The 15,257-nt window shown below is 37.0% G+C and overlaps 1 protein-coding gene across 3 annotated transcripts in view; it reads right to left on the minus strand.

Moving 5' to 3' along the window:
• Positions 1 to 15,257, minus strand: part of LPIN2 (lipin 2) — a 45,044-nt gene that overhangs the window by 17,149 nt on the left and 12,638 nt on the right. For all 3 annotated transcript variants that reach the window (XM_075416396.1, XM_075416394.1, XM_075416395.1), the window contains exons 2-5: positions 12,501 to 12,701; positions 9,948 to 10,043; positions 6,877 to 7,175; positions 3,621 to 3,728 (exon numbers count right to left, since the gene is read on the minus strand). In XM_075416396.1, coding sequence (XP_075272511.1) covers positions 3,621 to 3,728; positions 6,877 to 7,175; positions 9,948 to 10,043; positions 12,501 to 12,692 — 695 coding nt within the window. In that variant the 5' untranslated portion in view covers positions 12,693 to 12,701. The remainder of the gene's footprint in view (positions 1 to 3,620; positions 3,729 to 6,876; positions 7,176 to 9,947; positions 10,044 to 12,500; positions 12,702 to 15,257) is intronic.

A 15,257-nucleotide genomic window follows, 5' to 3' on the forward strand; every position in this document is an offset into this window, starting at 1 on the left:
CTACAGTGATTATTACCCATAACTCAGAAACAGACTCCTGAAGTTTATTTTAGCCAAGACTACTTTTAAGCCAGAAAAACTCAAGTCTACAAAATGCTAGAAAGATGTGATTTCAAAATAATTTTCCTCTTAGGGGAATTCCTCCTTTAGGGAGAAAAGGAAACACAAGAAGTTGTTTTGAAGTAGTGTTTAGGGCTGGGACAGGTCCAAGCCTACCCCTTTCTTAAACAGGACAATTATACTGCATATGGTAGAAATGCTGCTCTTTTTACATTTTGACATACATAGTGTATTTTGTTTTGGTTTAATATATATATAAATCTCAATGTTTTAATTTGAATTGTGGGGACTAGAACTGGACGCAGCACTCCAGCAGCATTCTGAGCAGCGCTGAGTAGAGTGGGATGGTCACATTTCCATCTGTGCTGGCAATGCCCCTGCAGATGCAGCCCAGGATCCGCTTTGCCTTTTTTGCTGCAGCAGTGCTCTGCTGGCTCATGCTCAGCTTGCTGTCCACCAGAGTCCCCAGGTCCCTTTCAGCAAGGCTGCTCCGCAGCCACACAGACCCAAGCCTGTCCTGGACTCTGCGGTTACCTCATCCCAGGTACAGGACTTCACAGCTATCTTTATACTTGTTGCACTGGGAAAGGTTTCATCTTTATATGAAAGAATTTTTTTTTTTTTTACAGCATAATCCTTCACTGGAACAACCTTCCCAGGGTCACGGGAGGTTTTCAGTTTGTGTCTGGACAGGGTGCTAGATAATCTCATCTAGTCTCCCATTCCCACGAAAGGCTGGACCAGATGATCTTTCGAGGTCACTTCCAACATGGGCTGTTCTATGATTTAATACTTAAAATTTTGCAGTAACCCCTACAGGTATTTAATCTATGGATTTTTTCCACTTACAAAATTTCTGCAAGAATTGGTTACCTAACAGAGTATCACATCTGAAACTTTCTGGAGTTTTGTGGAGCCAGGCTTTTGCAGTGTCATACAAGACTAAACTGATCACGATTCAGACTGTAAAAATAGACAGTACACACATCAGATCACAACCCAGACAGTAAGAATCCCTCATATTACTCTGAGGTACACCACAAAATCCAAGATAGCAGGACATTTAAACAAGTCTAGTGATGATTCATCATCTCACTGTCAACTTCCAGCCTTCATCACCCAAGGACACAAAAAGAAAACCACTTAGATTTCTTCCCCTTAGCTCTCTTTTGACATTTTCATACAGAAATTACATTTTCTGTACTGTTTGAAGGGCTTATTTAAAATAACACATTGATGAAAACACATGTACATATTTGTTTTCAGGAAGAACATGAACTAATTTTTCCCTATGGACAGAATTATTTGTTGCGCCTACATCACAAGTCAACTGGAAGGCATGCAGACATATTAACCGGTTTCTAAGCCTAATTCTTAATATTTAGCAGTACCTGCAAATGACCAAACACTTCAGGGCTTTCAGAACCTAGGTGTGTTTCATTTCCCCCAAAGCAGAAGTTTTCCATTATCATTCTCAGGGAGATGTCTTTAGTCAAAAGGCCCATGCTTGTAATAGCAATCTAGCCATGCTAACATAGCTTGTTAAAGCAAGAAGAACATTGATGGTATCAGATATCAAACAGTTAATGGTTATGCCTTTTGGTTTTATTATAGCAAGTAGGACAAACAGAAGTGTCCTGATTGAAAAGACTGAGGCTATTATGTTCCCTTAGCTCCCTGCTGTTGTGGGTTCTGAAGAGCACAACAACCAACCTCAGCTAAAAGGCAGTTAACTTTTCTATATTGCCAAAAAGGAGGTTATTAAAACCTCCTGTTTCTCTTTCACTGTACAATGGCTACACTACAGAATCTTTTCTTGGAGGCCTAGGAGAAATAATTTCATGCAATATTTCTCTTCTTCTAGAGAGAGTCCCCCACCGAACACACACAACCCTCCTAAAGAGGAGAAGGAAAATCGCCAGTTTCTCTCTTAACACTGTATCCAGTACTGGACAGCTTCTTGTTTAAAAAACAAACAAACCAGCCACAACAGACTAGGCATCTCACACCATGCACAGGCAAGTTGTTAGAGCAGACTATCCCTTAAATACGTAAAGAGAGGAAATAGCACTGAAAGGGATGAACCATTGTCTCCCAGATGTAACCTGCTAGACTATGTTAGCTAGAGTTTTATAACCTGAAAAGGAGCATCAGCCTACATTGATGAAGGTCTCTATGCTACAATTAGCTAGATGATATAATCCATATGACACCATGTCAATCCTCTGGGTCAAACACTGTGACTGCTTTGCAGTCACAAACCACAAAACTTTCGGGAACATTTGAAGACTACACCTCATTAAGTACAATTGAGGATGTGGTTGTCAGTCCAAACCATAAAAAGGAACGATAATGGGATTTCCTGTCCAACTGCTTCTGTTCATTAACAAGCTATTCACTAGGGGAATTAGCAGGCACCAAGCATGGCGTGGGGCGTTCAGACTCTGAGGCCACAGCCCTGGAAACACCTGAAGCAGAGAGGTTATATGCACTTCAAAAAGCATTTCCTGAAGCTTAACCTCTTCTATTCTGCACTACCATCTATTGATACAGAAGAACAGGCACCTGTGCAATGAGCAGCTAACATGCAATAACGGGCATCATGCAAGGCTGACCAGCAACCTTCACTGACACTGTGAATACATCTGCTACGAGGTAGAGTCCTCAGTGAAACTTAAAAGCAGTAAAACTAGACACTCCAAGACTTAAGACGAATCAAGATACTGCTCAGCATGCTATGTGCTATATAAATATGCCCTTCCCTGCACCTAATCCTCAGGAAAAGTACAAAATTTTCCTGAAGTACTACCACATATGTACAGAATGTTTTCTTCTGCCAATACAGACAGATGTTAGAGTGGTGAAGCCCAAAAAGTGAGCCTTGAAAAATCTAGAAACTGAATGCAAGAGGAATATAATAGCATGAACATCAGAACTGAAGAGCTCGAATGTATAAACAGAAGTGTCTGAGTCACTGTAACTGAAAACCGACTGGCGAGCTGTATTATGTCATTTGTAAGAATCCACAATCAACTGATACCGTTTCTGGCATCTCCGGGTACCCAGAGACACCAGAACTCCAGTAATTAGCAAATCCTCTGCTCTGAAGAGGAATATGATTCAAGTTTAGGATGCAGCTTTACCTTCAGTAATTTGCATTATTTCACCTGTCAAATTCTAACTTATATACTCAACACTTCTGCTTTATGGCGTATCAATTGTTGCTTCTGCTAGGGTGAATCATAAGGAACATACTCATCTTCCATACTCTTCTCAACCTAAGGAAATCTTATTAACTGTATTTTCTTTCTTTAACAGTGAATTTTATTATTAAAAGTTTTTTTATTTGAGAGAAGAAAAAAAGACATAAATTTTGTTTAATACATACAGTAAAATTACCAAAGTTCCAAGTATCAAATGATGCATCTGACACCACAAAAGCTAGGCATTGTTTGATAGTTTTACAGATCAGGGAGAGAAATTAATAAAAAGGCACATAGCATTCATGTTTTTATAATTATTCATCATTATACATATTATGACATTACAAAGTGACTTACTTCTCCAGAGGGGACCAGTCCCCATCAGATAACGGGTAATGATCCTTTGAGTGATAAATCAAAGATTCTTTTTGCTCTTCACCCTTTGGTGACGAATTTGACGATCCTCTGTGGAGATACACGAGACATTAAATAAGTCAGCTATAAGAAATCTGCATTTAAGAAACCTGCATAATTCAGTTAGAAAAGTTACTTATGTTATTAGAAATCCAAAATCAATATAAAGAAGCGTGTAGCGTAAAGAATTCATTGTTTACAACACACCTTTATATAACTTAAAATGTATACAAAAATATTAATACAGGAAGAATTTTAAAATCTACTACACCTGAGACACAGTAAGTTAATACTGAAAAAGTCACAATAACATAAGTGGTATCACTCTCTACAGCCAGCTAATACTACCAAAACCCAAAGATGAACACAGAGATTTACACATAACCTTCGCTATGTAAGCCTTAGAATCACTGAAAAAGTTTGATAGAAAAGGTAGTTTTGACAACGCACTTTATGGCTGCATATTTCACAAATTAAAAACACTAAGAACACAGGGGTAGGTATTAGCCTCACAATTTACCCAGGAGCTTACAAATTAACACAGACTACAACAAGTAGCTAGAAGTAGTATACTTTTCTGAACAGCGGGGTTTGAGTGTTTGTTTTGCACTGGGAAGTGCAAAAGCCTAAACAAACAGTAAGACCCATTCAGCAGACATGCGTTGTATTTGACAGAAGTCCCTTTTATCATAAGTACTTGAGATCTTTTTACAGCTTTCTGAATTTAATGGAATACCTAGCTATTGTCAGGATACAACTAACTTGTTTTGATGTTAGATCAAGGGCATCACGGCTATACTGTGAACAGAATAACAGGAAGACAAGCCTGGAATCTGAGTGTAAAATGCAATATAAATTAAGCCATTACTATGAAAGAAAAAAGAAAAACTATTTTTTCCCATTAGCAGCACATTTGCACTGGACTTCTGGAATGCAAATTTCTCTTCTGGACTGCGAAAAGGAAATATTTCAACCTTATCTATTAAAATATGTAAATGTTTAGATTTTACTAACATATCTAGATCATAGTGAGAAAAAACAAAGGACATATTTTAAGAAAAGTTGCATAAACACTTGGAAATTGTTTTTCCCAAGGAACAGGAAACAGCATGCTTTCCACTTTATAAGAATAGAACTAGATAAGACATTATATACTGGAACCTGTGGCTGAATTTTTGACCTTCCTGTATGAACATCAGCCTCCCTTCTCCTTTCCCAGTTCCAATTTGAAATCTGAAGTTATGTCTAATAATAGTTACATTTCCCTTTTTTTTTAGTCACATATTTATAAGTAAAAAAATGAAAACCAAACCAAAGTTGCTGATACCACCTTACATTCCCACAGGATGTGAAACAGAAGCTTGTGAACTTTTTTCCACAACCATATCTTTAGCTGTGAAGAAAATGGTGTATGCCTATTGCAAGGCATTGCGTTTCCTGCCTTGGCAGCCCACTGGAAGGACTGTGTATGAACTCCACTAAGATACACAGGCACGAACCTACTGTCTCTGGGCTTCCATTACTACAATGTATTTTTCAGTCCTGCATTTACTTGCTAGTCACAAGAAAATAGCATTCTTTTACAAAATCTTCTTCCTTTCACATCGTAATGCTCTTCTCTGAGAATGCATTTCTACTGCTATTTCTGTTTATATATATAAGAAGTGGCTTACAAATACAAAGCACTTTCAATCTTCCTTTCTAAAGAGTACAGAAAATAAAACCAAAGTAACCTTTCTGGAAACACCATGGTCTGCTCAGCAATGACTAAACATTTGACATTTCAGTCAAACCTACAATTATTTATTCAGCTTTAGTCAAATTAAGATAATTGCTAGAACAGCAATTTGAATTCTGAACACTGGATGAAAACAGCCATTATTGGCATGACATTCCTAAATTCTTCATACATTTATAATAATGTATGAAATAAACAATTCATGGGTTATATTTTCTTTCTTCCTGTACTTGACTGTTATTTTTATTTTTGATGGTTTCACTATGATAAGTTATTATTTTCTTAATATTCTCACACTGAAGACTGAACAAAGATCTGGCTTTTCTTAAACTGGAATAAAGGAAACATCACAAACTAAAAAAAATGCCAACTCCCAGACTTCAACAGAGCAGTGAATATCTAAATGACAATTCCTTGACATAAATACGACAGTGAAAAAATAAGGCAAATGAACCAAGAAAGACACAGACATTCCAGAAAGCACTTTAAAATCCAAATTTTGTTGGTTGTGTTTTATTGGTCATAGCTTTGATAAGATTCATGTTCTTCTGTTGCACTAACCTTTCTGACTGGTACTTACTAAATTTGAGACTCCCTTGAAGACCCAACCCATACTGAAGGATTTTTTTCAGTTATACTTCATTCTCTTATACCAAAACATTCTTCCATTTCCCAGACCAAATCTTGAATTTATTCAGACAGTACTACATTTAACAGTAATGCTGTCCAACAAAGATGCTAGCTTTGTCTAAAAACTAAGTCCACTTCTTTTGTTAATCAGCCTAAGAAACTTCCACCGAAAACTGATGAGTAGGTCTCTCCTGGATTTTAAGCATTTATATGCGTGATAGTTTTCTTCTACTACTATAATCTTTCCAATTACTCATATAAACTTCTTTACTGTAGTATGTGCTACCACTTTACTGCAAGCTCCAACTTACTAATAGTTTATCCACTTCAAAATACAAGACTGATTTCCCCCCCCCGCCCCGGCTTTATGGCTACACATATGTAAAGAATTCTCTTTAATAATGTGAAGGAGCATTCATTTACATAGCTTTCAGTTACCAAAGTAAACCTCAAGTCACAGAAAAGTCAAATTTAGATGTGGTGTACTACAGACACTCCACACTGCAGTTTATGTAGTATGTTTGGTAACCTCTACAAGATCACTCTGCCTCAGAGAAATTACACAAACAACTTCTCAGTCACACAACAGATCATGACAACACATCTTCACCAAATGGACTTAATTGGATTTCATGTTAACAACAAAATGGCCAAATGAAGTATTCTGTAAAGATGTGGAAGATCACGGTTTGGAGATTCGTTTGTTTGAGGAAAAGCCTACCCATAGCCTACTGAAACTTATGCATTACTGGCATAGACAAAAAGTACAAGTCACCTTTTAAATGTTCAGTGATAACACTGAAAGCAGTCACCAAGTATTTGATAGCTTACCTTAGGGGTTGAACACTTTTTTCATCATCTGAGCTTATTTCCATTTCAAAAATCTCTTCCGTCCCAGTAGAAGAGATCTGATCTTCCTTCCTGCTCTCTTGTTTGTATTTCTTTCTTCTTCTTTTTTTCTTTTTCACAGAACCAGGGGTGAATACAGTCTCTGTCTCCACAGAGTGTGGAATTTCTGAGTTTGCACACGTCCTCTCATTTTCACCTGATTTCAAATGATTGTCAGTGTCTTTAAAAAACTGGTCTTCAGTGGGTATTGGAGATGTTGCCAAATATGCAGGAACTTTTTCCTAAGAAAAAAGAAAACAACAGCCTCATTTTTTTACTTTGTTTTGTGCATACAGGACAGTCATCAGCCACAGGTTAATCCTTGCATCTATATTTAGACATGAAACCATACAATAGCCCAGTGATATGAGGCTGACATCCAGAAAGGAACCAAGTTCACTAGGATTACAAAAAGTTCACAAAAATGAATGTTAGTATTCTTACACTTTCAGACATATACAACTGATTTTGCTAGCAAAACAAACAGTCAGTGGAATGTTGGTTTTTTTTTTTTTTAAATTATCTGCCCTTGAGCACACCAGTTCTATCCATGCTTAGTAAACGTGTTAATAAAAATAGGCTAATTAAATCCACTGCTGCCTATTTATTTTGAAACAGATCCATAGAAAGGTGTAGGTTCAAAACGACATCTGGAAATCATCTGATCCAATCTTCTGTTGAAAGTAGGGCCTTAGGTTAGGTTATCCAGGGCCCTGTCAAGCCAAATGTTGAGTATTTCCAGTAACAGAGAGTCTACCACTTCTCTAGGCAACCTGCTCCTTTGTTATCTTGTTCTCTTGGTGAAGGGCGTTTCTTCTATCTGGATGGAATTTCCCCCTTGTCTTATCACTGGGCATCCTTGTGAAGAGAGTGCCTCCATCTGCTCTACAACTACCTTGTAGGTACTGCAAGACTGTGGTCAGATCGCCCTGAACCTTCCCTTCTCTTTGCTGGAATTGCCTGTATTTAGCCATCTTTCCTCCTATGTCAACTTCTCCAAACCTCTGATGATCTTAGTGGCTCTCCGCTGGACTCCCTCCAATTTTCTATAACTCCCCTGAACTAGAGAGACTGGAAGTTGCGTAGGAGAATCCCACATGCCTCTATCTGCTGGCTGTACTCCTGCTGATGCAGCCTAGGACATATGTGCCTCCGTTGTTGCCAAGGCACACTGCCAGCTATTATTGAATATGAAAATCAATTTTTCCATGGAGTTAAGAGTTACCGACCAAGTTTTGTTCCACTGGTTATAAACTAGGGAAAAGTGGAGAAAGGAGAACAAAATACAGCCATATACAGACAGCACTAGTAACTCACAGATTTTGCACTGTGAAAAATCTCCAAACAAAACGGTAGCACCTAAAATAAAGCAAATGTCCTATACAACTAGCAATAAATAATCCAGAATAACAAGACCAAATTAAAAAAAAAAACAGAAAAGTTAAAAGAAAACTGGCTAAAGATGTCTGAACTTCCTGATTTACATGAATTGAGGCACGTGGTGTTGCTTTTAAATGTCAAGATATGCAAACAGCAAAGACTGACCACTTGGAAGAACCTTTCTGAATGCATCAAGAACTCCATGAGAGGTTCATCGTTTATACCTTAAACATAGCTTTTGAGAGGTGACCACAGACATGTTGATCAGTACTAGAAATACTGAGAGGAAAAAAAAAAGAAAATGTATAAAAGCACTAAAAATAGCTCAGTCCTCTGCTTTGTGACTAACTCCATCTACAGTTTCAGCATGAAACACCAGTTTTCCAGAACACAGATCATACACAGATAAGGCACTCTTGTTCTAGATTAAAATATACTAAGCAAGGGCAATAGCTTCTTTAAAACACTGTACTGGGGACAAAGGTAGTGGTTAACACCCTCACCTCCTGAAAGCCTTAAGAGTGATCAGTTCCCATCAATGACTGACACAGACTACAACTATAAAAAACTGCTTTCGGTTTTGATTTTAATCATGGTGTATGCTAAAACAGAACCCAATCTTCCTTTCCCTTAAGTGTTATGAATCCCTACCCCAACTTACCACTCAGGGTCTTAATGCTTATTTTCTCCTTCCACTTTAAATTGTATTTAACTCCTTTAAAAATGAGAGTGTCCTCCAACCCTCCACAGTAAAGAAGTAGTGCCCTAAACTAGAAAGTGGATCAACCTCATTTCCTTGAAAGACTCCTGATTCCTAATAGCAACAGAAAATTAACACTTCAGCTTCACAGAGACACAAATCTTTTTTTCTCTCCTCTGACTGTTTTCATTAAACATCTTGAAACTTTTTTGGTTAGATCTTCTTTCCTTCTGTCTTGTTGAAAAATACCAACAGATTCAAAAGTGATCAAACAAAAGCTCAGGACTGACAAATATTGTGATTACATAGGTCCCATATCCTTAGGAAATCACACTAAAAATGAACCATTATTCCTGTTTTTCAGAGGCTTATTAGCTTCCAGCTGCAATACGTTCTTGGGAGATTAATTACTGTATTAGAATAAAAGAAGAAATCTCAAGTTGAAGTTACTGTTAACTGGTGAAAGTTTCATAGACAAAATTGTGAAAAACCATGCTAAAAATTGTAAGACAAATTAAAAATATGCTAAAATAGACAACCTTCACTAGTATTGAGGTCAGTAACACAAGCTGTAAGAATTTAAGGCAAAAATTATAAGGCACTGCAGTATGTATAACTACAGTCAACAAGAATGAATATTCAAAAACAACGTAAAAAAAACCCCAACAAATCTTTCAAATAATTCTCTAATTAAAAAAAAAAAGTGTTAGTCACTTTACAGTGTTTACTTTTACTGTGATATTTGATATCACTTGTAGCAGAACTGTACAAAACACCAAGCATCTTGGCAGCATATGAAAGTGATGTTAAGATTCAGTCACAGAAAATCCAGCTTTCATTAAAGTTACAATATTGCCAATACTATATTAAGCATTTTTTACACATTACTCTGTTAATACTGCATTCTAGCCATCATGAAGCACAAAGCCCTTACATTTTCTTCCTCGGTTTCTTGCACAAAGAAAGCTTCTCCATTGTCACCCAGTTTCATATGAAGATCAACAGCATCACCATTAATTTCTATATCAATCTGTGGAAAAAGACAATTTAATGTAAATAATTCATCGTAGGGGAAAGCACGGACCTCAAGGCCCACTTCACTCAGAGTAAATTTTGCCCCATTGTATAATCATGTCTCTCTCTGCTCCCTCTGTTTTTTGAAGGAAGTCTGCTTAACAACGATCTTTATTTTGTTAACCTGCAAAATACACCATGCTCCTAGCAGAGCACCTAACACCTACAAGACTGGAAAGAGAAAACACCAAACTACCTGAAGACTGAATCTCGTTCAACTAATTTGGAGAGCTACAAGCATAAATAATAATAATTGATCTAGTCTTTACTTCCTGGAAGAATGTTGAATGATTGAGACAGTTCGTGTTCATACGTTTAAGGTTCAACCTGAATGGAGCTCTAGTAAGAATCTGAGTTCCGAGTACCAAAAGTTCAAGACAACAAACTGGAAGCTTCCTGAAGGCAGACTTTGCTTCAGTGGGATAGAGATTTGCCACAATTATTTCTGCAACTCAGGTAACGTTGTTTCAGATTTTCCTGTTCGTAGGTTTATGGGGATATGACACACGACCACAATCCTTCTGTGACCATAGTGCTTTTGTCAGAGGAAGAATGTTTTTATTCTTATAAAAAGGTACTTTAACTGAGATTGCATTGCACAGGAGGGAGAGATTACCCTCCCCCACATATACACAATAAAATGAAAAGCCAAATGTCTTTCTAAAACCAAGATATAACTACTTTACTTCCTCCGCTTTGTGAAATCTTGGGCTTCCAGTTAAGTTCCACCCCAAATATTTCCAGAGAAAATGTGTTCAAATATTCAGGTAAAATTACCTTATTTTTCAGTGAATTTGCTCATCTAATAGTATAAGTATCTCTGCATTTAGCTTAGCTAATTAAAAATAATTTAATACTTGTCAAGTCGAAACACAATGGACTTGCCTTACTGTAGAAAATGCCAATCTTGAGACTACTAATTGGTCTTAGCCTCATAACATGGCAAAGAAAAATGCATACACAACACAGCAACAAACATTCAGTTGACTACTGAGAGAATAGTCAAATGCAGAATGGCAACTCCAAGGATGAAGGGAGCAAGAAGCAGCAGCCATGCACTCAGGCGAACACTGAGAACTACGCTGACAGCCTAGTAAAGCGGGTACCAAGAGTAGATGTTTCTACTATTCAACAGCTTTCTAGAGGTAACTAGAAGCTGAAATTCTCTCAGATTTTGTTCAACTTCTCAGAATTGTAATTAAAGACATTAAGCAAGCTCAAGTTTCAGACCGCTCCTGTTCCAAGTTCTCACTTGCTCAGACATTAGAAAAAGTACAGCTGTATCACCTCTCTTGTACCTTGCTGAAAACCTGTTACAGAACTGTTTAGGAAAATCAACTTTCTGTCATCAGTGTGCTCATTAAGAAAACCACTAGCAAGTGGGAAATCAAAACCAAAAAAATGGAACAAGAAAACTGCTGCTAGCCTGTGTCACTACGACAAACCTACAACTTTAAAGCACGTAACTCCCAGTTTGACCATTAACAAAAAAATGCCCTAACATAACTGCTCTTTTAGTTGCACTTTATTCTCCTTTTACAACCAAAATATAAAAATGGAGGTAGTTTCCTGCAGCGTCCTTTCACTTCTTAGAAAAACAGCATATAATCCCAAGGTTTTATGATCTGTTTAAATCAATCCACCCTTTGGCAGCATTCCCACAGGCAATACTGCCATATAGAGTACTCCCTACTGAAAGTAATGTAAAGTCTCTCCACAGTAAGTCCATGTTTTAGTCAAATTTACAACCTAATCCGACTCGCTCCCTAGGCATGATTACTAAAGCCTATGGAAAGGTGGTGGCAGGACAATCCACTCTGGTAGCACCACAGTCTCAGACTGGTTGGATAGTGAGTTGTACCAGGTTCTCTTTCAAATTCGCCCATAAGTGAATAAAACATCAGTCCCAGTTTTTATTTGCTTGTGGATATTAATAACTGCATTTACTACCGCATATCAACCTTGAACACAGCTAACAAGGAGTAATATTTACAATAGGTCACCAACCCTTAAGATATGCTCTATTCATCCTCCAGACATTCCAAAAATAGTTGCTTGCAACATCAGGGATCAGTTGAATGGCATTAAGCATTTCTTTCCCAGCATACTTAAGAGTAAATAGCCATGTAAACATTTTAAGACTGAAGTCCATATGTCTATATTATTCTTCTTTTACAGCTCAAGAGCTGTCAAAGCTTTCCTCTCACAGTATTTTTTCGCAGAGTCCTTAGATTACCACAGGAAGTTCTGTTTTGCATTTCCAAACTATCACTCTCTAAAACATACATGAGAAACTGCTCTGTACTAAATTGGCCTGCTAACTTGGTATGTGGGGGGCTGGGGAAGGAAGAGGGGTGAAAAAAGGGAATGCACTGGTATTCAAAACTTTGTTTTGCCCACTTTCTGAACTTACCACTTTTTCTTTAGAGCGCAATACACCAAGCTTCCCAAATCGGACATGAAAAGGAGAACACTGGTATGTACCATCTTGCTGCCGGACCACAATGACATCAATGCATCCTGAAAGGGTTGCCTGATTAATGCCTTTGTACAGCTCCTTCACAGTAACCAGGACTTGTCCTGCAAGTTGTCCTACGTAGTTCATAGTCTGAGACTAAGGGAGAAGAATGAAAAAAGGTAAATAAATATAAAAAACATCAGGTCTTTTAAAATCAATTTTTTAAAAACATCTAAATAGATGTGGAACGTCATTGACCAATTACTCCAATTACTGTAACAAGCTTTACACAAATGCCTTCATGAGTCAACAGAATTGAGCCAACTCTTATACTACTAACAGTCTAGTTATAAAACCTATGCTTAATAGCTTATTAACTTGAACATATGATTATTTAAATACTGTAAAGTAAGTTTTGAAGCATGCAATTTTTAAACCCCAAAGCCTAGACTCAAGTAATGCTTAATTACTCAGATAAGCTACAGAGACAAATTCTTCATTCTCTGAAGACTGCTTATTTAATACAACTGATACTCTATTGAAAATGGAGATAACTTTCTGATTTTTAAGATTTTTTTTTTTGCATCCTTATATACAGTTATGTAGAGTGTACTACATGTAACTCTTCCTTTACAGCTGTATATTTTAAAAATGGCTGAGTCACCTTAAAGACATTATCTAAAGATCTAATGGGAGAGAGTTCAAGAATGAGTTTAGAGAAAACAAATTTGGAGGAAATCCAGTTTTCTTCCTATACAATGAAAGTACACCACCAGTGAATCTATTTTCTGTGAAACAAGTACTAAACTCTCCTGCAACATAAAAATCACAAGCTTGTAGAAACCTTTCTTGAAAAGCACTGCCACTGACCTTTAGAAGTTAAAACCGAAGCAAGCAAGACTTTCACCTGTGATAGATCATACCAGGTATTCAAAGTTCCTGAGACTCTCCCACTAGCTTCTGACTAAGTAAAACTACAATACCTATCACTCATCTATAGTTAAAACGTATACTTCTCTAAACAGCTTAATGAAGCTTGTAGGTGCCTGTATTTAAAGCGGCTGAAGTAAAGTTTGCTCTGCAAAAACACAATGAACGTAGCAACATGACCTTGTCCTGAACACACTTCTCGTCCATGAAAAGCAGATGACTTGCCAGCTAACAACTATTACTTCCACAGAGATTACAGCCAAAAAATAAACACTAAATTCCAAATAATATATTTTCATATGTGAAAAGCAAGTCTTAACCAAGTTTACACATTCATGCAATATATTAAGTGTAAAGAGTTACCCATCAACTACTTTCCACAGGTTTCACAAAGTTTCAGTCAAGAAAAAAACAAATATTTTAGAGTTTTTTGTGGTTGTTCATACTCCTGACATCAGAAAACCAAAAAAGAACACTATGAAGTCTGTGAAGTGAAGGAATCTTACTAGATGAGAGTGGGGAATTCGGGACAGAATACAAGGAAAGGAAGACGCACACAGTAAGATGATGCTGCTGCAGTCAAATGGGAAAGAAAGAAAGAAGAAATATGAGGATAAACAAAGAACACATAGCATCACTTGCTGAACATTCTGTCTAATGCATTAAAATACTGAGGTGAGTGAATTTTGAATGACTGCACGTCTTTCAGACTAAGAATACAATGTGATCTATGTGATCTTTAGTCAAAGATCTAAATGACTAAAATGAAGTCTGAACATTTCTCTGAACATCTGAGCTTTAACAGAAAGATGAGGAGAAAACATGAAGGTGTTCACAAGGAAACTTAAGTGCAACCCTTCCTCATTTTGCCCTCTCCTGCCTCCCACCCAAAAGACTGCTACAAGCTCATTTCCAATATATCCAAGCAATTGCATGCTTCTTAAGTTAATGGTAATATTTGGAAGAACAAAGAGCTACTGCAAACAAACAAAAGACAAAACACTGAACCCACACTGGGGCTTAAATTTAAAAAAAAAAAAAAAATCTATTTTAGGATATTTCTACAAAAAAATCTACAGTGAATTTCTTGTATATTTGCTAACCTATTTTTATTAGCCTTTGAACAAGGTTTAGGATTTTTCTTGATGCCTCTAAACAAAACCATAGAGCACTACAAGAGTTCTTCCTTCTGATACTGCTTTCATTATCTATGTAAGTAATCAATTATATCTGCTCTGAGCCTTCGAAGTCTTCCTTACAGTAACACAGGGTATACGGCATTCATTCAAAAGGAAGCTACTTTTGTAGCATCTAACAGTACAAATATAATTGTCAACATGCAGGAAATCTAAAACTACTTTTACAGACTTAGAGCAGCTACAGAAGTATTCTTCATCTCAGGCCTCTCAAGTCTAACACACATTACCTACTCACATTTAGATTTAGAAAAATAAATCCTTCCTCTCCATGAGACTTCAAAAGGAAGATGAGGGTTTTCCAACACAGATTTAAAACTGTATTGAAATTATCCACAGAATTACTATGCTAGGTAACATGCTAGATAATTTTCTCCTGCAGCTTTTCTACAACGTGGTCGATGAAGACAGAAAGAACAGACTGTCATTGAGTGACTACTGAGACTAGTAGAATGAACTTCCTATCACTATTAGTGATTAAAAAAACTCAGTTTCATCTCTAAGTAGTTTCATGTAATACTATGAAATTAACTGCTTGCCAAAGAAATAATAGCTCACTCTTGCTAAAAAGGGGAGGTCTCACTTC

The sequence above is a fragment of the Opisthocomus hoazin genome, chromosome 3 (genome assembly GCF_030867145.1).
Source record: "Opisthocomus hoazin isolate bOpiHoa1 chromosome 3, bOpiHoa1.hap1, whole genome shotgun sequence".
Lineage (NCBI taxonomy): Eukaryota > Metazoa > Chordata > Aves > Opisthocomiformes > Opisthocomidae > Opisthocomus > Opisthocomus hoazin.